Raw genomic sequence first — 27226 nt, forward strand, 5'->3', positions numbered from 1 at the left:
TAATTTGGCCGAACGCCATTTGGCCAAAAGGGTCAAAGTTATCTGTTAGTTCTCTTCAAAAACTTGGGAAATACAGTGGAAACTCCATGGGTCGATGTTCCATGACTCGATATCGACTCATGGACCCATGCTTAAGGAGAAACGTCTCAGAATCCAAAGATGGCCGCCACAATGGCCGACTTGTGCCCCTACTCGCGTTTTCAAAGGCACTAAACTGGAGAAATAGTTTGCAAACGTTTCTGATCTTCTTATTTTAAGCTTTCGGCTAGTGCACAAAGCCAAAATAAAAAGTGCGCTGTTCGTGGATGCTTTTTCCGCAAGGTATGCGCCTTTGAAATTTTAGTATAATCTAAGAAGTTGACTCCTAACTGTTTCACCTTAAAACAAAAAATTCATGGTTACTATGAAAGAGTTCCAAAGCTTTTCTGTTTCATGACTCGATATTTCCATGAGTAGATTCATATAGGTTTGACTGCACTGGATATTTCAAACGTGTAGGAACAACAAAGTATGGCGGGGCACAGAAATCAGAAAAATATCAATACAAAAAGCGACACAAGGGGTTGGGTGGGTGTCCAAAATGACCATTTTCAGCGTTATGAAATATATGAACAAGCCATTATAGAATTAAAATCCAATTGGATTTGTTCAGCATCAGCATACATTGAATAAAAATCATTTTATCAGCATACAGTACCCCTCGTTCCATTCTGACAGACGTCAACGCTGACAGATGTTCTTACCGTCTCGCTCTGGCACCAAGCTCGGTGCCTACTTTACCGCAGGGTTGCCCTTAGAAGTACGGCCATCAGTGGCAGAAGAAAGAAGGCAAAAAAGAGTATAGAAGTGCGAGAGCGAGTGTCCATTATTCTTTTCGACAAATCTCCTTCAGTTTTTGTTTTCCATTATTTTGTCGCGAAATAATCAAACTGAATTCGGTCCGGCATGAGTGGAACTGTGTAGATTCGGTGCGGAATACGTGCGAGAATGGTGTGAACTGACGATACCGGCATTTTTCCGATTCGCTATCGGTGCAAAACGCAGTCAATAAGCCGTCGAGCGCAGCCCTACGCGAAAAGACGGACGACGGACGGACAGACTTACGACTTACGGGCGACGACGGATCCTACACACTTGCGACAAGAGGGAGAGCAATGTGGAAGAACCAAGCCCACTTGTGCTTTCTAGTTGTTTGTATTTACACTTTGGGCCTTCAGTTTATCGAGACCGACGCTGCCGGTAGTCTAGGTACGTTGATAGTAATCGAAATCTGATCAAGTGTTTTAGTTTTAAGATCTTAATCAAAGTAAAATCTAGGTTGCCATTCGCTATCGGAATCCCATTTTTCATTCATTCTGTACGACACCCCCTCAGTTCTTCTCCCGTAACATCAACACTCAGTAGCTCTCTTTTCTTCCTCACTCACTCATTCAATCGCAGCAACCTAGATGTACACAGTCGCATCTATGCTCTTTTGTTGAGTATGCACATATGTAGTAGGCGACTTCGTTGGCAGGCAGCAACAACTCTAGACGGGCAGGCTTCCTATGGCGATATATGCGCCTACTATGCGTGCTACGAGCGGGCTCCAAAACGTGTCCTTTCAGCTCCTTATTAACATTGACTGGACACACAAAGATTAGCTCAAACATACAATGGAGCCCGATCCGTTCGACGCCACCTTGCATATATTTGCATTATTACCAATACTAGTCTGGCGCGTAGATGTGTCACAACAAGCCATCACACTGTTCGACGATAATAATTTACTATAATCCACCCCCCTTTTGCAACTCCCGATAATAATTAACCGTTAATTTTAGCATGGCAAGTGCACCGCCTACTCGGAGGATGCTTGCGGTTTCGAAGCCATTAAACATTCATTCATCTAGCTGACGTCTTTTCTTTCGCTTTTCAGTTGAACCGCGGTATTTTCTCGCTGGCAAAAATGGCACCTTATCCTGCAGGTTTACTGGAGCGGAGAACCCAATGTGGCAGAAGGATGGGAAGAACTTTTCCGACAGCAGGTGAGTCATCGGAAATCTTGGAACGGATCGGGATACTGAAAGTGGATGTGGAATCGATTATGGCAAGCCGCGTAGGATAAATTTACGACTCGTGCTGTAAAAATCATTATTCTGCAACTTGTTCCGTGCAACATTTTTTGCAATTTCGTAGAAGACCACATGAGGGTATCAGAAATTATATCGGAATGCATTCACCATTATTTTATAATTCCTGAAAAATGGTGGTGTTATGATTCATTACGCAACTCAAAACAATGCGTAATGGATGATGGCGTAATGAGTCATTACAGCACTGTCTTCAGTTGCGTAATGACTATTCCCATACTGCTAACTTCAGTGCACGAAAGTAGGCCGTTCCATGACAGATTGGCATAATGAAAAACAGCCTATTACGATGAGAAATTACAAAAAATACCTTTTTAGTTTCGTAATGAAATATTGCTGTGTGCGTTTGAAATGCAAATATCAAATGCGGGAACACCAAACGCGGTAAGATTTTTAACAAGGAAGGCGAAGACAAAATTTGATTTTCTTTGCTAGGTTGGCGGTGATATGCATCATGGTTGCTAAGTATCCTTTGGTTACTCAATGTTACCGCATTTGAAGCTCAGTTAGACTGGATTTGCACGTCAAATGCAAACAGCAATGACAAAATAATCGTGAACGCATCTCGATATGATTTCTGATATCCGCTAAGTGACCTTTTACCAGATTGCACAAAAAATGTTGTACGGTACTCGTTGCCGATTTCGATTTTTGAGTGCTTTTTCTATGCCCGTTCTGAAACTCTATTTTTTTCTACTCATCGTAGCATTTGAAAATTTGATGCGATACTTGAAACACTTTGATTTTTCTCACACTGTGCTGGAATCAATTAATCACTTATATTCATCTATTTGTGCTCGAAAAACAGTACCGGAACGCAAGTTAACTGAGCCAACATTGGAAGTGGTTTGAATATTTATTCGCTTGCATCAACATTCAATAAATTTTGCAAAACTTTTTTTGCGTGGGAAAAAACAATCTAGGACGCCACTTAACAGCAAAAATGAATATAAGATCACAGACAAACAGACGTAACACTTAGAACAAATCTCGATCAAAATCATAGTCACGAGGACATGTACGCCCAATGCTAAAATCAGCGTGTTTGGCCGACGGGTCAACAGATGGCGGTAGTGTGTAAACATCAAACACGAACAAAAACGAAGCGAGCACTGCGGGTGGCGGATTATCCACTACAATTGACCGTGCCATTTAAATGCACACTGATGGCAACTGTTTTGTAAAAACAACATAAACAAAACACGCATGGTGTCAGAAATGCTTATAATTTTGGTCAAAAGACATACTTTGATCTTTTATGAATGTTTTGATGAATTAATATCGACATAAATACCATTGTATGCAACATGTACAAGTAATACTGCTCACGGCATAAACAATACAAGGCAGTCTCTTTACTAGTGTAAACATCAAATTTGGTTGTAAACATATGACGTCATTCCTATCGTAGCATATACAATCTGGATCACTAGAATATTTTTTCAACAAATTTGTTCGAAGTGGATAGGAATGACGTTGCCAAGTAGCTGCCAGTTTTCGAAGTATATTACCTGAATAATATTGTAAACTGTGACTGTCTACTCAATTCTGTGGATGGAGATATACATGGAACATGATTATTCATTTTTTGCCTGCGCACATAACACTGTGCTTCGTCTTGTTGGGTGGCTCAAGAGGGTGCTTTAGTGGGTAGTTCGAGTGGGTGGCAACATTATGTTTACGTTCTCAATCAACTTCTACATTTTGAGAAAACAAACCTCACGTAACTATTCAAAAGGGCCAATCCTCAGATCGATGATTCTGAGAAAACTCGATATGAATATTGTTTATAAAATTTTTGATTCCTATTTCTCAGTATTCAAATCGATCAATGTGATTTCTTGCTCGATGAGTGACAATTTACTATTATTACGCGTTAACAATCGATTAGATTCTGAAAACTGCCGAAAATGTGAAAAATATGATGACTTTAATTGCTCAGCCTATTTCCGATTTTTATAGGCCATCTATAATTTTGTTGGCGTGCCTTGGCCCAAGGCTAGGCCCTTTTGGTTTTCAACGAATGAGCAAGAAAGAGTCATTGGCCTCTCACCGTACTAAGGCCAATGACAGTTCTCGAAAACTTATTCATACAGACTCAAGTCAAAAAAGTATACAAACTTACTTTATCGATCCTACGTGTTAAGCAGGCGGAATTCTACGCGTACCGCTCTGTACCAACTCAACTTTTCACTTTTAGAACGTTTAATTTCCGGATTTACAAAATGACGAAAGTAAGATTTTCAACTTTCGCAACCTAACCACTACTTTCGCCGCCCCGCTGTATGGAGAGACAAAGTGACTTAACCACGAATCAAAACAAAACACTACTTGAGTCGATTTTACACTGGTAGAAAAACGTCGCAAGTAACTGAATGAAACGGCTTATCATTTTGTCATAAAATTCTTGTGTGAAATAATAGGAACTCCATAGTTTTTGAACGCGAGCTCATTGTAAGCAAAATTTAAGAAATGTACACGTCGAAAAAATGTTAAAAAGGTGATTCATTTTAAAACAGTTTTAGAAGACAGGTTTTGATTCTTCTGAATTAATTTTCTCAAAACCGTATAAAAGTTACTTACGTCGATTTGAAAAAGTAATCGAGAGTTTGCGATTGTATACACTGAGAAAAATCTACACGTCAAGGTCGTGTGTTTTACTTATAGATTTGCGCAATGAGGAAAACCACATGATTTGAGTCTGGTAGCCATATGGATTTCATCATTGATTTCACGGTATCATAACATGTGTATCAACATTAGGTTGTCATGTGAAACAAACATGAATTTCCAAATATTAAATCATGAAAACCAACTGATTTGCTTATTGAATTCGAAATGTAGTAGCTTTAGATAGTCATGTGTGATAGAACATAAATGTCAAGGGACTGAAAGAAGAAATTTGGTAGAAAAACTTTTGCTCCCCAAAATATGGATCCGAGGCTCCTCTGCTTGTCGCAAGCTCTCTTGATTTTTTTTCAAACCCGTGAGCCAGCAACAAGCGGGGCGCCGCAAATCCATAATTTGGGAAGCCAGGGATAAGCATATTCCATTTTTTTTCGAAACTGAAAGCCAGGAAAATCTGATAGTGGAATCCGATTTTTCTACTAAACTATACATTATAATCAATGTTTTCTTATAGAAAGGTAGAACTCTCGTACATCGGTCAACTTCACTAATAAAAGAAAAATCGAATTCACAAATTTTCATCTAACACTTTCAGCTTCAAAATTTGCTTCTTCTCTTTGGAAGCATGATGATGACTGTCGTTCGACACGAGGTCCAACCGCAATTCAGGTCACTATGCATCCCATGGGTTGACCACAAACAATTTAGAAGCTTTGAACATGGAAATCGATAGCATAGCTCATGGATTTCATCATAACAATCTCATTGCGCAAATCATTGAATCGACCAACTTGAACATGATGATTATGACACAAGGTAACCATAAGCAAAACACACTGAATCCGTGTTAGAGTGATGATCTATGCGTCCATAGGTTGACACATACGAATCTGAAGAGAAAGCTTCGAGAACTTATGTGGAAAAAATATGGAATCCCTGTTGTCGGTTGATGAATCAATCCATGAAGCAAAACACAGGAATTTAATGTGTAACACACACGAAGTTTGCAAGAAAATCATAGCAAATCGATATGGACGTTCATGAATCGATCCATAATTTTAAACACACAGATCGAGCGTGTGGATTTTTATCAGTGTAGGTCGTCTTGATGGAGAGAGACCCGATGACTTTTAAGCAGGGGGCCAATGAATATTTGGAAAAAGCGGTTATTGGCTGTTTTGAAAATCAGATTTATAACGGTAAGTTTTATGATTATGTTGACAATGTTTGCATAGTTTGTGGGTATTGGGAGATGCTATCAAATGGTATCAAAATCCGATTCGTTTACAATTTTATCATTGGCCCTTTAGAATTGTTACGAGAGTATTCAGCTTTGTCACAAAAAAAAACATGTTTTCAAAGTTTATATCGATAATATACGGACACCCTATAGAATCTCTCTGATAAATATCTGTAGGAATTCTTTGAAACAAGGCCCGTAATAATTTCTGGAGGAAAACGATAAATGGTTCACTTTTGTGAGGAATCCAAACTGCTTAAATTTCATAGAGTTTGTACTAACGTAAGAACCTCGACAAAACGCAAGATAGAACACAACACTTATTGTTCTTAGAACGTAAGTGATTATTAACACTTATTTGTGCCCTGTCTCGCGCGGCGTTTTATGAATAAATTCTGACTACCGTAAATGGGGTGAAGTTGATTACTTTTGAGCGATTTTGTTCAATAAGATCTGCTGGGATGCATGTTTTATCATCTAAATATTGCTCAAACCAGTACTAGTTGGATGTTTATCGAATTATGCAAACGAAATTTTGACGAAATGATTTAACAACAACAAAAACAATTTTCAGAAATCTACAATGGAAGTTTTCACTGCTATTAGTGTCGAAAAATGAAGAGATATGCCACAGATCGCTACATATTGGCTTACTGAGTTTGAATCATTACTCATTGAAATTGGCAACCTGTTTACGAAAAAATCATTTTTTTCTCTGCAAATTGATTTGTAATGCTTGCTTAGAACACAACGTACAACAGTTCTAGCGCCATTCTCTGGTTAGAGAGACTGCTGACGCTTTTCAAAGATCCGGTTATAAGACTTTTTATATAGGCGAGTATTTGAGGTGGCTCAAACACGCAGTTTTCTCCGACCAACTCTAACGATTTTAGAATTTTGAGCTCAATGGTGTGAAAAACTTACAGTTTGTCGTACAAATTCTGTTCTTAGGTTGTGGCCCGATTGTCGCTCCTCGGAGCACAAGCTCGTACCGCTAAGCTCTCAGCACTGAGCTATTTAAGAGAGAGCGACGGCTCTATCGACTTCTCTGCAGTCTCAGTCTAACTGAGATCCACCCTGGCTGTCGTGCAGTTGGAACTTGCACCGTGAGATCATTCGGCGGTTATGTAACCCGAATCGATCGTCGATAAATCAAAGCGATTTTTTCAGCGACAGCGACGAAAAATCGCCGCGATTCCGTCGTTTTCTCGCTGCAGGCAATCTTGTATGATACTATCTAGACCAACGCGACGAAAATCGCAGCGAAATCGCGCCTCCGTGGCTTGGGTACGCTCATAAAACTGTGCATGCAGCGAAACATCAACGAAATCGCAGCGATTGTTTGTCGCTGTCGCTGTAAAAAATCGCCTTGATTTGGGGGAGCCTTAAATGGAAGGACAGTGGGTTTGAGCGTCATTCGTTGGCGGTGCGGCGCTGGGAGTGTCGCACAGTTCTCCTATAGCGCGCGAGATTTTCCTCTCCACGCTCTCACCGAAATGGGATGAGCACCACCGTGGCGCTTAGGTTGGTGCTGATGCGCGTGGGTACCTCGATGCGCCGATGAGATTAGGGATTCTAAATACCAAAACAAAAATCCCTCGTTCGGGGAATGCTATTCCACAACGAAATAAGAATGCTTCATGAGAGTTTTGAATCACAAACTAGCTTATCTAAGCCTTTTTATGCTTCTTGCTCACAGGAAAATTCTTCCTTTTAGGGAAAATTCTGTAATCTATACAATTTGTTCTTCACATCTCACCTCAACTATCAGAATCGTAAAGCACAAAACTTGTCTATAAGTATTCTATCTTCACGAGATCAACTGGACTGAAATTGTCCTAAGTGTGTCAATCGCTTGCCTTCACAAGAGTTGTTTGATGTCATTCCCATGTAAATGGCCTGGTTAGGCCAGGCATTAGGGGGTGCCAAAATGCATGACGCACTTGAAGAAAAGGAAAAGATATATTAAATAAGTTTGTGTTTTGGAAATAGTAAGAAATCATGCTTGAGTCATACACAATCCTGAAAGAAATTTTCAAAGAAAACTGATAATAAATTCGAAAAAATCCAAAAAGAAAACTACAGAATGCTAAACAAGATGAAGTGCAGAACCACATAGGTACTTCCATGACCACTTTGGCAAGGAAGAGGGGGCGGGTGTGGGGTTTCTCGGCTGAATTGTCAAACGCTTTGCAATAAGAAGCGCATCAGTATGACGCATATTGTGGCGAAATATGAGCCCTGTAGCTTTAAAAAAACAACTGCTCACTGCCGAAGTGAATCAAAAGTGCCAAGAATAGAATCCGGCAAGATTTTCATACAACTTTGAGTAGGCTTTTTGTGACATCTTGGACATGATACTTAAAGATTCCTCTACAGGAAGGCGTGAAAGTTCATTATTGGCGTTTAAAAGAATCGCCCAAAACTACGAGTTGGACTTACCTATACGACCGACGACCGAAGACTGACGACTTACCGCACGACACTCAATGCTGGTTGTGTCGCTGCAATCTGAGTACACTGAGAAAAATCCACACGTTTGATCCGTGTGCTTAAAATTATGGATCGATTCATGAACGTCTATATCGATTTGTTGTGATTTTCTTACAAACCTCGTGTGTGTTCCACATTCAATTCTTTAGTTTTGCTTCATGGACCGATTCATCAACCGACAACATGAATTCCATAATTTTCCACATAAGTTCCTGAAGCTTTCCATTTCAAATTCGTGTGTGTCAACCTATGGGTGCATATATCATCATCCAACACGGATTCAGTGTGTTTAACTTATGGTTATCTTGTGTCATGCTCATCATGTTCAAGTTGGTCGATTTGAAATCGATGAGCTTGCTGTCGATTTCCGTGTTCCAAATTTCTCAATTGTTAGTGACCAACCCATAGTGAACTAAATTGCGGTCGGCCCTCGTGTCGAACGACGGTCATCATCATGTTCCAAAGAGAAGAAGCAAATTCTGAAGCTGAAAGTGTTAGAGGAAAATTTGCGGATTCGTTTTTCTTTCAATTAGTGAAGATATCCGAGTGAAGATGATGAGTTCATTCTATTTTTCTATAAATGAAATGCATTACTTCCAGCATTGGATATAATGTATGGTGTTAGAGAATCGAATTCCACTAACAGATTTTCCTTGCTTTCAGCTTCGAATGAAATGAAATATGCTAATCCCGGGCTTCCCAAAATATGGATTTGCGGCGCCACGCTTGTTGCTGACTCACATGCTTGAAAAAAAAAAAACATTCAAGTGAGCTTGCGACAAGCAGAGGAGCCTCGAATCCATATATTGGGGAGCAAGAGTTCTTCTACCAAATTTCTTCTTTCAGTCTCATGACATTCATGTTCTATCACACATAACTATCTAAAGCCACTACATTTCGCATTCAATAAGCAAATCAGTTGGTTTTCATGATTTAATATTTAGACATTCATGTTCGTTTCACATGACAACCTAATGTTGATACAAATGTTATTATACCGTGAAGTCAATTACGAAATCCATATGGCTACCACACTCAAGTCATGTGGTTTTCCTCTTTGCGCAAATCTATAAGTAAAACACACGACCTTGACGTGTAGATTTTTCTCAGTGTAAGGCAGGGTGGACTGATGCGGTGACACTCCAAGCAGACCATGTTGTTTTTCAACTGTTGGCTACACATTAAATAAGTTGTGTTGCAAGATATATGACTTCGCACTTACCGTAGTTAAGGTGAAACAGTTTGGAATCAACTTCTAAGATTGCACTAAAACTTTAAAGGCATAAATCTCGCGAAGAAAGCATCCCACAACAGTGCACTTTTTATTTTGGCTTTGTGCACCAGCACAAAGTGGCTTCACCTTAAAATCCACCTTAAGAACAGAATTTTATGAATAGTATAGACAAAAATACATTTGATGGAGTCCTTAACTTATCTTTAGAACGCCAAAATATTATCTAGTCCGGTCCGTCTGAACACCGACCAATTGATTTTACAAAAAATGTTGAAGTTAGTTGAGATGATTGAGCGCTAACAAGTATTAGGTTACAATATATATGGAATTAACTGCGTGATTTACAAGCTTAGGAGGGCTTAGTTGATATTCTTCTAATTCATTCAGGGCAAGAAGAGACGACTGGGTTCTGAAATTCGTGTGAGTTTTAGAGCAAGTATGAAATCATTTTTTGATATAGTTAACACTAAAATTAAAGTGCAAAATGATTCTTGATGGATCATTTGCTCGCCCCTTTTATGACAATGATTAATTGATAGGAGTCATTCTAGCCACATGTTGGCAGTTGTGCATTATTCATATTGTAATAGATTCTATACATACACGTGGATACGGGAGTGATCAATTTCTCCCACTAGTCTACCCACATCCACAATTACTTTACTTCATGTAAGCATTTCACTAAGAATTTCTGGAGTAACACGCATTTCTAATGTAAAACTTTAAAATGAATTGATGCAAATTATTAGAAAAATCATCTGATTTATCTAGTAGGAATTCGAGGAATTTTCTTTTGTAGAATTTCTGATTGCATCGTTGAAAAATACAGAAGAATTAGACGACTTAGGATTTGTCCTTATAAATAGGTACTGTTACAAGGCTGCACATAGGAAATTATTTATTCACAATAACTGCAGACCCACAGTGTGCGAATATGAGGATATCTATGAATACGATAATGCAAATTATGAAAACATAAAAAATAGAATAAACTTAATTGACTGGCAATCACTGATCAGAGAAGAAAATAATGTCGAAAAAGCTGTTGATATATTTTACAGTTTACTAATGGAAATTATTCGTGAAGAGGTACCTGTGAAAAGGAAAAAACTTTTTGGTAATTCAAAAAATCCCATCTGGTTTAATAGAAATATCAGGAATTTAAAAAATCGAAAGCAAAAGGCTCACAAAATTTATAAAAAAAACATGGAAGTGATGATAATATGCAGAAATACCTGGACTTATGTGAGCAGTTGAACATTGCTATAAATTCTGCACTTGAAGAGTATAATAGAAAAATTGGGAGCGATATAAAGTCATGCCCAAGAAGTTTCTTTAATTATACTAAAACAAAATTAAAATCAAACAATCTACCATCCAAAATGCAACTTGACGATAAAGACGCTAACAACCCGGAAGAAATTTGCCACCTCTTTTCAACGTTTTTCCAAGAAATCTATACGACATTTTCAGAAGAGGATCGGGACCAAAATTATTTTTCGTTCTTCCCTGCCCCCTCAAATGACATTAGTGTGCACCAGATAAGTGTACAAGACATCTTATCAGGCTTGAAAGGATTGGATGCCACAAAAAGTGCAGGACCTGATGAAATCCCTCCAGTATTTATGAAGAAGCTTGCTGTTGAATTAACATCTCCTTTGTTTTGGCTGTTCAATATGTCACTAAAATCCGGCAAATTTCCTAAAATCTGGAAGAAATCATTCTTAGTACCTATTTACAAATCAGGGAAGAAAACTGATATTCGTAATTATCGTGGAATTGCTATAATTTCCTGTATTCCAAAGCTCTTTGAATCCATTGTTAATAGAAAATTGTTTGGGCAATTAAGGAACAGAATTACAAATGCACAACATGGATTTTTTAAAGGCCGTTCCACTTCTACAAATTTACTAGAATTCACCAATTACACTTTGAATGCTATGGACAATGGTAATTATGTAGAGGCTCTGTATACTGATTTCAGCAAAGCATTTGACCGCATTGATATCTCTATGTTACTCTTCAAGTTAGAAAAAATAGGATTTGATAAACCATCTTTAAACTGGATACAATCATATTTAACAAATCGGCAACAAATCGTGAGATATAATGGTAAAAAATCGAATCCTATCCAAGTTACATCAGGAGTTCCTCAAGGCTCACATCTAGGACCTCTTCTTTTCATATTATATGTAAATGATATTTCCTACATTCTTAAGCATATAAATATTCTTATCTATGCCGACGATATGAAGTTATTCATGGAAATCAAGTATGCTAACGACATTGACATCTATCTGAGTGAAATATCTATTTTTGATGAATGGTGTAGTAAAAGCCTACTTCAGTTAAATGTTAAAAAATGTAATTTAATTACTTTTAGCAGAAAGCGAAACACAGAAGAAACAACTGTAGTTTTAGGAAATCAAATCGTTGAAAAATGCGATAGGGTCAGAGATTTAGGCGTAATTTTAGACTCAAAACTCACTTTTATCGATCATTACAACACCATTATACATAAAGCAACAAATATGCTTGGTTTTATCAAACGCTTTGGTTCTAACTTTAATGATCCATACACTATTAAAACTTTGTACGTCGCTTACGTGAGGTCTATATTAGAGTATTGTAGTATTGTATGGTCTCCTTTTATGAAGACGCATGAAGAACGTCTTGAATCAGTTCAAAAGCAATTTCTGTTATATGCTCTTCGTAAATTGGGCTGGACATCCTTCCCTCTTCCATCTTATGAATCAAGATGCATGCTCATTGATATTCAGACATTGAAAAAGCGCCGTGAATTCGCTATGGTTTCATTTGTGAACGATATTGTTTCGCATCGTATTGATTCTCCTAACCTATTAAACAGTTTAAATTTTTATACTCCTTCCCGGCAATTGAGGAATCGTAACTTGTTTTTTATTAATCACCGTCGTACTAATTATGCAAAATTTTCTCCTCTAAACCGAATGATGAGTTTATATAATCAACATTGCAAAACAATAGATTTAACAATGTCGCGTAGTAAACTAAGAATATACTTTAACTCTGTAAGATATAGCAGTATATAGATTTAAGTGTTAACATGTAGTCTACTTTGATTGACGATAATAAATAAAAATATAAATATAAATATAAATATAAATATAAATACTAGCTTAATCACCGCTCTTCATATTTCAGAATGTCGTTCTTCTCCCGAAATCGCAATCCGCCCTTACTTTAGTTGGATTCATCACATTCAAAGAATCAAATTAATTTGAACATCTATATCTAAGTCATATATAACTATAATTTCAATGTTTGTATTTATATTCCATTATAATGATTTCATTTATTATATCATATCTGATTTTATTTCTATTCTTGTTTGTATTTTTGGTTGGGCTTGGGATCACCAGGACATCAGAATGAAGCAATTTGGACAAGGCGCTTGGGACTGCCTCCTCCTTGTTGTTAACATTTCATAAATTGAGGGCGGTCTCTTCGACCCCATCTTTTGGGAGTATTCTGTCAATCGAGGGCTTGATTTTACAGTTGTTCATGAAAGCTTCCTTCTGGAAGGAGATTCTCTTCCCCTGACGCGGGTAGTGTACAAGTGTCTCTGCTTGCGGGTCCGCACATGTGCGGATGTATCCATTTTTGGTCCTTCATACAGGAGTCTGACTGATCACAAACAACACAAGCGTGTCCTAGAATAAGGGCGTAAGTCGCATGATCGATTTCTCTTCATCGAGCCTCTCTTCTGCGAATAAAGGTGACAAGATTCTAGTACAATCTTGAACAAACCGCTTCTTAGTTTATTTCAGTGCTATAGGCAGATGCCTTGCTACAATAGATGGTAGAACCAAATCATTATACAGTGGTCCAATTTCATATTCGTACAGGATACTGTTTCCACATCAAGTTTGTAAAAACCTATTAAATGAAGTATTGAGCTACATATACATTATCCACATTGAAGGTAACAGGTGTTATCTATTGTTTGCCAATCACAAAATGTTTCCATTTACATTCATCTTTGGATTAATAGAAAAGTATTGAATTGATGTCTAAAATTCACCCAATTCCATATTCGTACACCTACCAAAATTCATACGCACAACGTTCAAAACTAAATTTAGAAGCTCTATTTGATTACTGAAATGCTTTATTATGATGTTCAGATGTAGTGAAATACATTTGGGCAATTTATTAGTGGACATATATGAAATTTTGGTAAAGTTATGAGAAATGCCAGTTTTCCAATGATTTTTGCTATTAAATCCTATAATTCGAACAATAACGTTTATTTTTGTCATTGGATCCAATCTATAGATTATACTCGTAAGCTCTGATAGAAATTTAGTTGAAATATATATAGTTTACAGAAATCATAAACAGTTTTTATCCCTTTTGAGTGCAGAAAATTGTTGTGCCATAAGTTCAAAACTCTTCTAAAATGATATTTTTAATCAATGTAAAACAAATTTTCATTCTAAACAACAGGTAAATGTTAATTTTGAATTTGCCTGTAAAAATAATTTGAACTACGAACTTCGTTTTACAATAAAGTACCCTAAACTACGCTGTACATACCTCCACATAATTGATGTCATCGTAATATTCAATTATCTTTGAAATAATATTCAAATTATATTCAAAATAGCACCCTATTTTGCAATTTATTGATTTTATAAGAAAAATACAAAATAACTTGAATGATCAGAGAGCATTGATATACTATTTAATAGAATATATCCTGTTGTTTTCATCATTTTAAAAAACGTTTGTGTTGCGGTTATGGCAATAATATTTATTCTTTAAATCTCTATAATCATGTTTGGTAGTAAAATGTAAATTAAAAATGATAATTACGCAATGTTTTGATAGGAACATTAACTATGGATTATGTATATACATTTAGGAGCCAAACATAAAGAAATTGACTATAATTTTTGGTTTTGGGTTTGTTATAAATGTTATACTACCTAAGATTCAAAAGTATAAGTTGTCGATATCCACTCCTAGCTACTCTAAAACTGATTATACTTTTTTGAAACTTGTTCAATATTCGCAGTTATCATTATTAAGGAAGTGATGTTGAAAAAAATGCAATTTATTGTTCGACTTACCGAATATTTTAGCAAAAAACATGGGAAAACTGATATTTTTCTTAAATTTACTTAAGTTTAAAATATGTCCGCTTTTCAATTTTCCAAATGTATTCTACTGCATCTGAACAACACAATGAAGAGCTTAAGTAATCATCTAGTCCATTAAAAATTAGTTTTGAATGCTGTATATTTCTGTTTTGTTAGGTGTACGAATATGGAATTGGGTCAATTATAGACACAATCTCAATACTTTTCCATTATTCCAAAGATTTATGCAAATGAATATAGTTTGTCATTGCCAAACAATAGGTGACACCTATAACCTTCATTATTGATAAAGTATATCGAAGTTCATGTACCATTTAATAGATTTTTACCAACTTGATAGGAAAACAGTGCCCCGTACGAAAATGAGATTGAGCCACTGTAAATAAGTATTGTTAGAAGGAGGTAGCTGTAGCCTTGAGGTTACGCTTTCGCTTCATAAGCGGAAGGTCATGGGTTCGATTCCCAGCCCCTCCACAAAAAAAAACCGTCCAGCCACCAGAAGACGCCTCACGGAGGACCATGCTTTGGGGAGCACATCCATCCTCCGTCAGTATCAGAATGGTGACGGAGACAAACTGACCCTAGCCTCACTAAAAACAGAGCTCTCTCCTACCTGCTCGGTGTGAGAGTAAAAGAGTAGGAGAGACTGAAAATAAGATGTAAATATAGATAAGTTGAAAATAGATCTGTATATCGGTTAAGAAGAAGCTACAGATCAACTGATTCCGGCACAGTAGTGGCCACGAGCAAAGAGTGCCTTAAAAAAAAGTATTGTTAGAAGATGATGAGTATGTTGTAGTGTTTTTGTTGCTTCAGGCATATTCGCCACAAGGAGCTCCTGGAAGAATTTCTTTCTGGAGGAATTGTATAAGAAGCTCTGATTGAATTTAAGTTGAATTCACAAATGAATCATTTATTATAATGAAAATAAATGAAACAATATTAACATCAAATTTTTAACATACTCTTTACAGTGCAAAAATCTCCATCCTAATCGTCGACACGGAAGCCGATGTGGAGAAAATCACCGGTGGTTCTGACGGTAAATCTCCAGAAGATGAAACCACAGAACCGGCAGCAGACGTGAACACGGCCATCACCACCCTAACCATACACAACTTTTCAAAAGCCGACGCCGGTAACTATACATGCCGCGGTGCAGACAACAGCGTACTCTCCCAATACTCTGTCCGGGAGGTGATTCTACCAAAGATTACCGCTTCCAGTCCGGAGTCGACTAAAATCAAGCAGCAAACCAAGGCCCAGCTGTACTGTGTGATACAAATGTACCCACTGGAGTATTTCAACAATTCAATTCAATGGTTCAAGGAAGACGATACCACCGAAAACAGCTTTCTCAAGAACACAGAAGTGCGTGTACTGAATGGAACCCACGTCAACGTGACACTAACTATCAAAGATGTCAGCAAAACGCATAATGGAACATACTCTTGCAACGTTGGGCCATCTGCCATGCTGGACGAAAACTCAGCTATCGATAAGAAATCGATGGCTTTGCTTGTTCTCGATAAACCACAAGTATCGATCGACTATGTTAAGGCGGTGGGTGCCAATAAGATTTTTCTGAACTGGACTGTCAATGATGGAAACGATCCCATCAAACATTACATGGCGCAGTTCATGAAGAAAGGAGATTCTACATTTACATATTACGAAAATCGCATAGATGGTGTTAACACTTCAGTTGTGTTGCAGAAATTTGCTCCTTCCACTGATTATGAGATAAAGCTGACTGCTCAAAATGGTCAAGGCAGTGGCCCTCCATCGCCATCTGTCAAAGTTCGAACTCTGGACAGCGATCCGAGTTTCACACCGGCGGTAGAAGTCAAGGGCAATACTCATTCGACTATCACAATAGGATGGGCACCTCCACCTGCCGATCTTCTAGAGTACATCCAGTACTACGAAATGGAGGTTTCCGTTGCAGGCAAAAATTCTTCCAAATGGGAAACATACTATCCGCAGAACAGTCGTAATCTTCCGTACATGTTCGACAACCTAGACACCGCCACAGAATACAGTTTCCAAGTACGGGCCTGTAGTGATTTTGATAGAGCTTGCGGAAACTGGTCAGAACAAGTAAATGGAACTACTAGCGACAGTCTCGCGTCAGAGCCCGTAAACCTAAACATTTCCTGCATACACTACAATATCTCACGCCGCTCCTCCGTGCGGATCCATTGGGATCCGCCAAAGAAACCTAATGGAAAGGTTATATCATATCAGGTCATTTTGGACGGATTGTCCCAGTACCGTAGTGAACACGGTATTTTGAAAAATGAAACTTACGGCCCTAAGATCAAGAATGTACAAGCACAGTACACGAAAACTGAATATGACGGTATACTGCCCAACACGAATTACACCGTTCGAGTCGCGGCAGTCACTCGGACGAAACGTCCGGGAGATATGGCTACCGCGACTTGCACCATGCCGGCGACTACCCCGGAAAACATTGGTCGCATGATGTGGGGAAAGCTTCGCACCGAAGACAACCAATGGATCTTCAAGCTGTTCCTGCCACGGGTTTCCGAACGGAATGGACCAATTTGCTGCTACAAGGTCTACCTTACGCGGCTGGGCCAACGGAACAACTCGCTTCCCGTGCCGGAGAATATCCCGGTGACGAGCTACGCTGACGTCCATTCGATCAACAACACCCACGGCGGTACCTATCTGGCGGAAGTGTTCACCACGCTGAACTACAGCTCCGAGGTGTTCCTGGGCGATGGAAGAAACAACGAGTACCATAACCCGGACCTGTGCCCGCAGTGCCTGCACAAACGAGCGCCTCCGGTGGAGAAACCCAGTGGTAAGTTGCAGCTTTTGATATTGACATTGATACAAATCGGGATGTCTCAAATTTGGACAGATCGAAGCCTAGACTTTTTTCTTTCATTTGTTGTTGAAATCAAAAGAATCCATCGGAGGGTCAAGCGCAAGGTTTTTTTTTAATTTTTGTTGTCTATAATATTATTTTAAATTTTCCATAGATCAAGCAATTAAAGTGAGGTGAACTATTGAAACTGATTTAGACTAACATTGTGCAAAAAGTTGGTGTCAAAATCTTGTAGTTGTTAATTATCTAGAACTAACAATTTACAAGCATGAGTCCCAGTCATACTTTGGTCATTAGAGCGATGCAAATTTTGAAATTTTGGCTCCCCTAAGTATGCTTAAACGATTTTTATAATGGTAAATAGCATCTTCCCAAAATTTGAAGCGATTCAGAAGAAATTGGACTGTGCACACGCCATTGTAAGTTCATATGGAGATTACTATGGAAAACGCTTTTGCATGCTTCACCAACTGCTCGTCAGGCAACAGTGGTGCCCCTGGTGGGTAGAATAGATCAAAGTAATCCAGGCTACTATGTTCTACAGCGAAAAAGCAGTGTTGCTCTGAAAGTAATTAAATGATCATCTCAGCATGATTTACACTTTGTTATCAATGCCACTATGGGACAGGGACGCAATCTGGCGGGACAAAATTAATAACTCGGTAACGAAGCGTTTCCGGTATTTGGTGTCTTCGACAAAGTTTTTTGTTACAATGAGGACCATCTACTGACATAAACGGATAGTTCGTAAATCGTCCGCATAGATGGCGCCACAATCTAACTTTTTACTGTGACGTTCTAGAGACTTGATATGTTCTGCAAAGTTGTTCATTTTGATAAAATAAACAACTCTCTCGAAGACGTCAAAATTCCACAGCCTACTGTTTTCGAGTTAATGGCGAAATACGAGAAAATTAGTGAAAAAACGATTTTTTTCACCGAATTTGACATTTTTCCTAAGAACCATGTCATATAATATTTTTTGCTGATAAATATATACCAAACGCAAGCTCTGGTGGAAAAATTTTAATACAGTGCCTTACCGATTTTGGCAACAAGGCGTGATTTTTATGTTGCCAAATTGGGGATGTTGCCAAATTCGGGATTTTTTAAATGTATCAAAAAATGCTTGGCAACTTTAACGAATGATGTAAACAATGTCTGGGAGCCTTCTTCAGTTCAGCTTTTGACCCAAAAGTATAGACATCATGATTATATGTACCATCTGGAAAGCATACACTTTCTGTACACAGTATAAGCGTGGTATTACTTTCAATGGCCATTTGCGAGTGTTATAGAGTGCAAATGTGCAACTTTATAGCAAAACCATATTAAAAGTATCAGATTTCGAATATCTTTCAAGAGGGATTTCCTGAACATAGAGTGCAATTTTGGTTACCACACATGTTATGTAGTGAACAAGGTTCTAAATTAAAAAGAAGTAGATGTTCTTATACATTACTATGCTAGAATCAATGTTATCACAGTTTTAATGTAAGCTCAGGACTGAATAGAAAACGAGTAGATGAAAGATATCGATCAAATATGTACAGTAAGGCCCGTAAAAAAACTACAAGCTTTTTTGGATCATGTAACTTTTTCAATGCTTTCTATCGAGACCACCATGCACCCAAAAATAACTTCAATGGCGAGATCTCATCAAACATTAAGGTCGTTTACTGAAATTCGGGAAATACTTTGTTGAGAGTAGCAAATGCAAAATCAGCTAAATGAAAGGAATTTCTTGAAAAAAATATATATATATATGTTAAGGAAGTATTTTGTGCTGGAATTGTTGAAGCAACATGAGGAGTAATTTTCGAATCAAATGTTGGTGAAAATTGTTGTTTCTTTTCTCACAAGAATACCGTGAGATTTTTTAACGATTTTTTGAAAAAAACTGCATGCGAAATCTTGTTGGCACACATGAATTTGTTTCCACCAATGTATGCTTCTGATGAAAACACGTTCGATACAATAGGGATACAATTTTCGGTTTTATTTTTGCGGGATTGTAGCTTAAATTTTGCGGAATCAGTGGAAAAAAATGCAATAATCATTACTTCTTTTGTATTCTTGCAGAATAATGTGTGAAATTTAACGTTTATTTTTGATAACAGTAAAAAAAAGATTTTTTTTATTTGTAGAAATGCTTACAATTATCTATGGTAAGAAGTACCGGTTCCCGGTCGGTCCAGGATCTTTTCGTAATGGAAATTTCCTTGACTTCCCTGGGCATAGAGTATCGTCGTACCTGCCACACGATATACGAATGCGAAAATGGCAACTTAGGCACACTGAACGAAAGCTCCTTCCGTGAATTGAATGATTTGTAATTCACATGGCTGCAAATCTTTGCTTTCCTAATTTTGAATGAGTACGAAACAATATGATGCATCCAAAGTCCATTGAACAAAAATCATCCAATTATGTGATGACGTTCACTATAGATTTGAGCTACTATAAGCAGATAATTGAATTATAATAAAACAAATGAGTAACGTGCAACTTATGGTAGATTTTCATTTCCCCATGTCTCAAACCGAAAATCATTCAATTATTGTCTGAAATACCAGATGGAAAACTGATAATTGAATATGTCAAATTATCTTTGCAAACCGCATCGTAAACATGGCGACATCAGTAGGAAAGTGTGCTATTCATATGGAATAATCCACAATTATCCTTAATTATAACACCTTTTCATTACATTTTAAGCGTAAGTACCACCCACAAATTGATTATACCAGGTTTCCATGGAGTTGAAGCTGTGGTGCCATAGAATAGGAAGAGCAGCGCATCACTTGTTCATCCAGGAGGAGCATTGCATCACAAGGCATCCAGGGATCTATTCTCGAGAATTGTAATAGTGATGATTGATATACAAATAAATACTAAAATACATGAAACCAACATCGTCGGGTGATTCTTTATTTTCCAATTGAATTTGTTTTAACTTTTAACTTACAAGTAATGGGGGTTGTTTACATTGGAATATGATAATCATTCAATTTCAGGCATCTATCTGAAGGGTAGAAATCGTTTCAAGACCGGATGATTTTCATTCGGTGTGATTTGTAAACAGATGATTTCCATGCAGACGTAAATCATCTTGATTGTGTCTGATAATAGGTATGGGGCGGAGATGAGGCAAAAATCATTCACTTTATGGCGGGAGATTTCGTTCAGTGCAAAGAAAGCTCTCAGTTAATAACTGTGGAAGTGCTCATAAGAACAGCATAAGCGCATAAGCTGCGAAGCAGGCTCTGTCCCAATAGGGACGTTAATGCCAAGAAGAAGAAGAACATAACAATAACATAACAATACATGACAGTAGCAATAAGTTATACAGCTTGCCTGCCTTTACGTTAAACAATAACTTTCTTGCGAGTTCTACTCATAAAGATGTTCCACATTACGTTTTCAAGCTCACAATGTTCACCACTAATTTCATTTTGACTAATTTTCACTTTGTTTTAGCTCAAAACACTGTACTTGATAAGCAATTAAAAATATTTTTCAGTGTGTTGCCAAAATCGAGAAGAAAATGTTGCCAAAAACGGGTGTTGCTAAAATCGGGGGTAGACAAAAGCGGGTGTTGCCAAAATCGGGAAGGCACTGTAATACGACGCATAAAAATTAAGAAATTATGAAAAAACCTGAAAAATGGAGCATTTTTTGAACCTTAATATCTCCAAAAGCGCAAAAAATCGCAAGCTCAAATTTTCAGGCAACAAAGAGCAATACTTGATGAAACGGATGTCAAAATTCCAGAGAGGTATATTTTGGTGTTTTTGAGATCTATAATTTTTTTTACAATGATTATATTTCTCCAATACAGTTAATTTCCATGAAGAATCTGAAGGGACGATCGACTTAAAAAAAAACGAGTTGTGGAACAAAAACTTTCAGAAATCTGTTTAAAAAAGCCATCATAGTAGTAACAATGTTGACAACAGTCGGTTAAAAATCAATTCCTGCAACACCCAAAAGCAATGCCACGATAGTACCTTTTAATTTGATCGAATATATAGTAAAGAAACACGCATCTTTTTACTGTTTTCCAATCATCATAAAAATTGAATGCACATAAAACTATGGCCCTTTTTCCAAGTTTGTCCAGAAAGATCGAAGGTACACAACAAAAGAAAACTAGCGATTTTCCCCAAGCCTGCCTTGATTGTCGTCGGTGAGCGGGAGTTATCTTGCAATTTGGAAAAGTGTTGTGTCATATTTCGTGTGTAGTATCGGTGCCTCCCTCCCAGGTGTAATGTAATTGGCCAGGAAAATGCTATCAATCTTCTGAGAACGAAACAGCTAACGTTGGACAACTGCCGACCATTGTTGAAAGCGTTTGGAGCAGGAACTGTGAAGCCACTAGGTCTAATCGTCATACCCTGTCGTTATAACACAGAGGAATACAAAATGGTATTCCATGTCGTCGACTTCAATCAGGCTCCGATCCTGTCATTGAAGACGTGTTTAAAATTGAAATTGATCCAAGTTTGCCATTCGATCGACGTAAATCAGGAATCATCTGCGAAGCAAATCATCGAACGCTACCCGGAAGTGTTTACCGGATTGGGAAAATTAGAAGGAACCGTTCATCTGGAGCTTGATGCTGCCGTGCACCCCGTCGTTCAACAACCACGACGCATAGCAGTTACCATGCGCGATGAGCTACGTGAAGTGCTTTCAGAACTGGAGCGACAAGGTGTCATCGCCGAAGAGAAAGACCATTCAGAATTGGTAAGCTGGGAATGGGTGCTGGGAATGGTAATAGTAGTAGGCTTGACTTTTCGCGAAAATCACGTGGCTCTCCCAGTACAGTAGTTCAAAAACGTGAATCTCATCAATTAGCCTCTGTTGGGTGCACGAATTTTCTAAATCATGAGTGTCATTGAAGGCTCTAAATGCGGGAAATGCAGCGGGAAATAGAACATTTTTCTACAGTAATATAGGGTTGCCCTTAGCAACGGGTGTTTTGCAATTTTCAAGGCATTTGCCTACAGCAGCGATGGGCGTGAGTTTCACTGGCTTCGCTGACTGTGATTGGCTTTGTTTGGCTACTGTAGAGTGAGTTTCAGATTTTTTCCCAACCCTGGTAAGCAACCTAGTGTTGGTCAAACGGAATGGAAAACTTCGGGTATGTATTGATCCAACGGTACTAAATAAAGCCCTAAAAAGGCCACACTACCCTATGCCAACTCTGGACGAGCTCTTACCAGAGCTATCGAAAGCAAAAGTGTTCACTACCGTCGATGCCAAATCGGGATTTTCTCAGTTGCAGTTAGATGACGAAAGTGCAAAACTCACAACCTGCTGGACACCTTTCGGCCGTTATAAATGGCTGCGAATGCCAATGGGTATCTCGTCTGCACCAGAGATATTCCAACTGAAAGCGCACCAAATTATCCAAGGAACGTGCGGAACGTGAGAGCATCAATGGACGACTTCATGATCTTCGGTTGTGGAGAAACCATGGACGAAGCTATGGCTGATCAGAACAGAAGCCTGGACGCATTTTTGCAAAGAATGAAGGAGTGCAACGTAAAATTGAACCCGGATAAAGTCAAGCTATGTCAACAGAGTGTCAAATTTTTCGGTCACGTTTTAACATCAACAGGAGTGAAGCCTGATCCGGAAAAAGTAAACAGCATCATCAACATGCCTCGGCCGGAAGACGGAACTGCGGTTCAACGATTTTTGGGCATGATCACTTATTTGTCGCAATATCTTCCGGATTTGTCTACGGTTGCTGAACCGTTAAGACGGTTGACCCACAAAACGGAACCCTGGAATTGGTCACCCGACCATGGAGATGCATTTCGCCGATTGAAGGTAATGATCACGTCAGCCCCAGTCTTGCGGTATTTCGAAATCACCAAATCTGCAGTGATACAATGTGACAGTAGCAGCGTAGGACTAGGCGCTGTCCTCCTTCAAGAAGGGCAGCCAGTCGTCTACGCGTCTAAGACCCTCAGTGCTACTGAACGCAAGTACGCCCAGATAGAGAAGGAGACATTAGCAATACTTTTTGCATGTCGAAAATTCGAAATGTACATACTCGGACGCCCTGTGACGGTACAAACCGACCATCAACCGTTAATTCGAATTTTCCAGAAACCTCTGACAGAAGCTCCTTTGCGCATCCAGCGCATGATGCTCGGACTGCAACGTTACCAAATAACCTTGAAGTTTATGCCAGATAAGGAAGCCATTATTGCAGACATGCTATCTCGAGCTGCGGTGGACAGCAACGATAACACATGTCGTGAAATTTACGATATACAGTTAAACCTCCATGAGTCGATGTTCCATGACTCGATATCGACTCATGGAACCATACTGAAAACACAATTTCATGGTTACTACGATGGTCCCCTGAAACAGCTTTCCAAGGCATTTCTTTCCACAACTCGATATTTCCTTGAGTCGATGGTCCCTTCAGATATCGACTCATGGAGGTTTGACTGTATATGGTATAGACACTGTAAATGCTGTCGATTACTTACCTATTGCAGACGAGAAAGTTGAACAGATCCGAAAGGAAAGCCAAGCAGATCCTGAAATCCAAGCGATTGTTGCATACATTGTAAATGGATGGCCCGATAAGTTTAACACAGTCCCTCAAAACTTGCAAGTGTACTGGAAGTACAAACTAGAGCTTAGCACTTTTGACGGATTAGTATTGCGAAATGATCGCATCCTAATTCCACGCAACTGTATTATCTGGTATTTTCGGGAGAATAAAATAGGTGAACACTTGTCGAGTTGATAGTTACAAAACTTCTGAAGCTCATGTATTTCTCATGCTCATTTTATACACAAACTAGAACTCACTCGTCTCTGGTAAGCTACTCTCATTCCACTCAGTTCCATAATACATTGTTTTGGGGATTCCACTCTGTGGTCGAAAGTCTCGACTAAACGAAAGCGATATTACAACTCCTTACCCCTTTAAGCCAAAAATATCACTGATTAAAAACTCGAAAGCAATTTCTTTATACTACAATTCAGATGGAACATACAATTCATTATTTAAACACAAATTAGGAATCATTAATAATATACATAATCTTCGTTTCGTTTTTTCTTCAATCTTCTTCCTGATCTTCGAATTGAATCATTTCCGATATGTGTTAAAAACTGTGGATCTTGATGAATGCCAAAAATGAATGAATCAGCCGCAAACCCATAAAAGTCGGATTCTGAATCAGAGCTAATAACACCAACGCAATCTCCTTCATCGTCTTCTCTTCTTCTCTTGTTCGATCTCTTGGTTGTATCAGCCATGTCGGCTTGATGTGGATGACTCGGTACAATGTTTCTGTCGCTAGTACTTGGTTGTTCTAGTGGTATCGATGCAACGCTCTCTCCGTGGAAAACAAACCGATTTGACGTTTTCCGGCGAGAGTCTGTCAACTTCAACTGACGCTTATGCGCTTGGACCACCCTTCCACCAAGAGAAACCTGTAGAATATTTGAAGAAGTCTTTTTTATAAATTTTACAGGTAACCATTTCCTTATGTCAGTCTTGTTATTATTTCTATAGTATAACAGATCTCCAACTCTTAAACAAGCAAAAGGATCGGGTGCGTCATCCTTTCTTTTATCATTTCTTTGAGATTCATTCACTGAATTAGTCATTTTTTTCTTATAATTATTATTCGGATGAATCAGGTCTAATAAAACTTTTGGTTTATATGAAAGAAGCTTTTCAGATGGAAATTTGTCATTTGCGCCAAGGCACGTATTTCTGTAATAGACCATTTCCGTGAAAAATTTTTATTGGCTTATATGCTTTCTGTCAATTTACTGAACAAACTTTCCTAAGGAACCTATGTGTTTTGGAGCCTTTAACTGTTAGAAAACAATTAAAAACTTGCGGCACGTTAGTTCACCCCTCGGTCCCCTACAATTTGTTTCACCTCGAAAAAAAGCAGACCCCTTTTTCCCCTATGGTTTTGCCACCACGTTGTGGTGAATTTACGATCAGCTGGCGTGACCAGATGATTTTTGTTTATGTTTTCATTCATCATAATGGGCTCCGTTGCGGTTTCGCTCCCTCCTTCCTTCACGGCTCCAGAAGTCTCCGTAATCACCGCGCCGGACGGTTATGACCGCACCCGGCGAACACTACACGTTTCTGTAACGCAAGGATTGTAGTCGACAGATGCCTGAACTCTCTGCTTTGTGCCGACGAGGATTAAAGGGATTGAATATGCCGGAAGATTCCCGCCTAGAGGCAGCAACAGCCGCTCAAAATTTCCTTGCGCGGCTGTTGCTGCCTCAAGGCGGAAATCTTCCGGATCAACAGCCAACAGACAGATTAAGGCATTTGTCGGCATGAATAGTAAAAAATAGCCTCTAATAGAACTAGCGGTACCGTAACTGCTGGGTGGGTGAGAGATTTGTTGTTAGGGGGTGGTTTTGAATTTTGAATCTGTGGAGGAAAATATATTTTCCTAAAGGAAGACTTGAATCGGGTTGGAGTTGGAACTGTGATCAGAGCGGGTTGCGCCAGTTCCAACCTGGTTTAAAAACGTTTGTTTGAGTAGATTCGGTGGCGCTCCTGTTTGGGGCGCCCTGACCGGAATCACGGTCAGTTTGAGCCAGAGCTGCCAGATGGTTTGATAGAAAATTTGTATCCACGAGGTTAAAAAATCTGTGTCCCATACAAAAAAATCTGTGTCCATACAAAAATTGTTGAAAGAAAATCTGTATTCCATACAAATTGAATCTGTGTCAGAATAAAAATATCTGTGTAATACAGAGAAATCTGTACATCTGGCAGCCCTGGTTTGAGCGCGCACCTGATTTGACGTTTGCAAATGTAAACAAGCATCCCAATGCAGGGGTGGAATCGAAAAACTGTTGCAAAATCACCACGCTGATACCCATAGGGTTGAACAAACTGTGCCGCATCTCGAATTATTTTTCAAAATGTGGTGAGTATCCATGTTTTCAAAAATTTGCAAGAAAATCAGGAGTGCATATAAACAAAATCTGAGAGCGTTAATATTCATTATAAATGATTGTCTTTCGAATAAAAATACAAAAACTGGGGGTTAGATCTGACGGAAATGGTCTATTGATGAGAAAGAATGCTGTTTGTTCATTTAGGGTAATGTGCTAGTATCCATCGTATTAAGCATTGATCAGTGAGAACTGCAATTTTCCCAGTATTGCAGTGAATGATGCTGACACAAACCGATGCCAAACAATTCTTTCACAAAACGGCTTTAGCATTGTACAATAACATTTTGATAAATCTTGATCTCTTTTCGGAAATAATGCAAAGAAAATGCATCTTACCGTATTCTCAGTCCGTCGTATAGTTTTCAACTCCGTCGCAATCAGTTTCCAGATTCGTCTCACAACTTACGGCTCACTGTGTGTATTGAATGGTTAAAACACAACATTTCAACGCTATAATAAAATGTTTTACTAGAATATATAGATCTACTGGCATCTCCCTCCATTCCTTCAGCA

The 27226-nt window shown here is 38.5% G+C and overlaps 1 protein-coding gene across 1 annotated transcript in view; it reads left to right on the forward strand.

Annotated features, from left to right (window-relative positions):
• Positions 1-799: 799 nt before the first annotated feature.
• Positions 800-27226, forward strand: part of LOC5567867 (tyrosine-protein phosphatase 69D) — a 51088-nt gene continuing 24661 nt past the window's right edge. Inside the window, exons 1-3 of the mRNA XM_021853130.1 lie at positions 800-1248; positions 1919-2027; positions 15846-17704. Coding sequence (XP_021708822.1) covers positions 1155-1248; positions 1919-2027; positions 15846-17704 — 2062 coding nt within the window. The 5' untranslated portion in view covers positions 800-1154. The remainder of the gene's footprint in view (positions 1249-1918; positions 2028-15845; positions 17705-27226) is intronic.

This window comes from Aedes aegypti, chromosome 3 (assembly GCF_002204515.2).
Source record: "Aedes aegypti strain LVP_AGWG chromosome 3, AaegL5.0 Primary Assembly, whole genome shotgun sequence".
NCBI classification, from domain to species: Eukaryota; Metazoa; Arthropoda; class Insecta; order Diptera; family Culicidae; genus Aedes; species Aedes aegypti.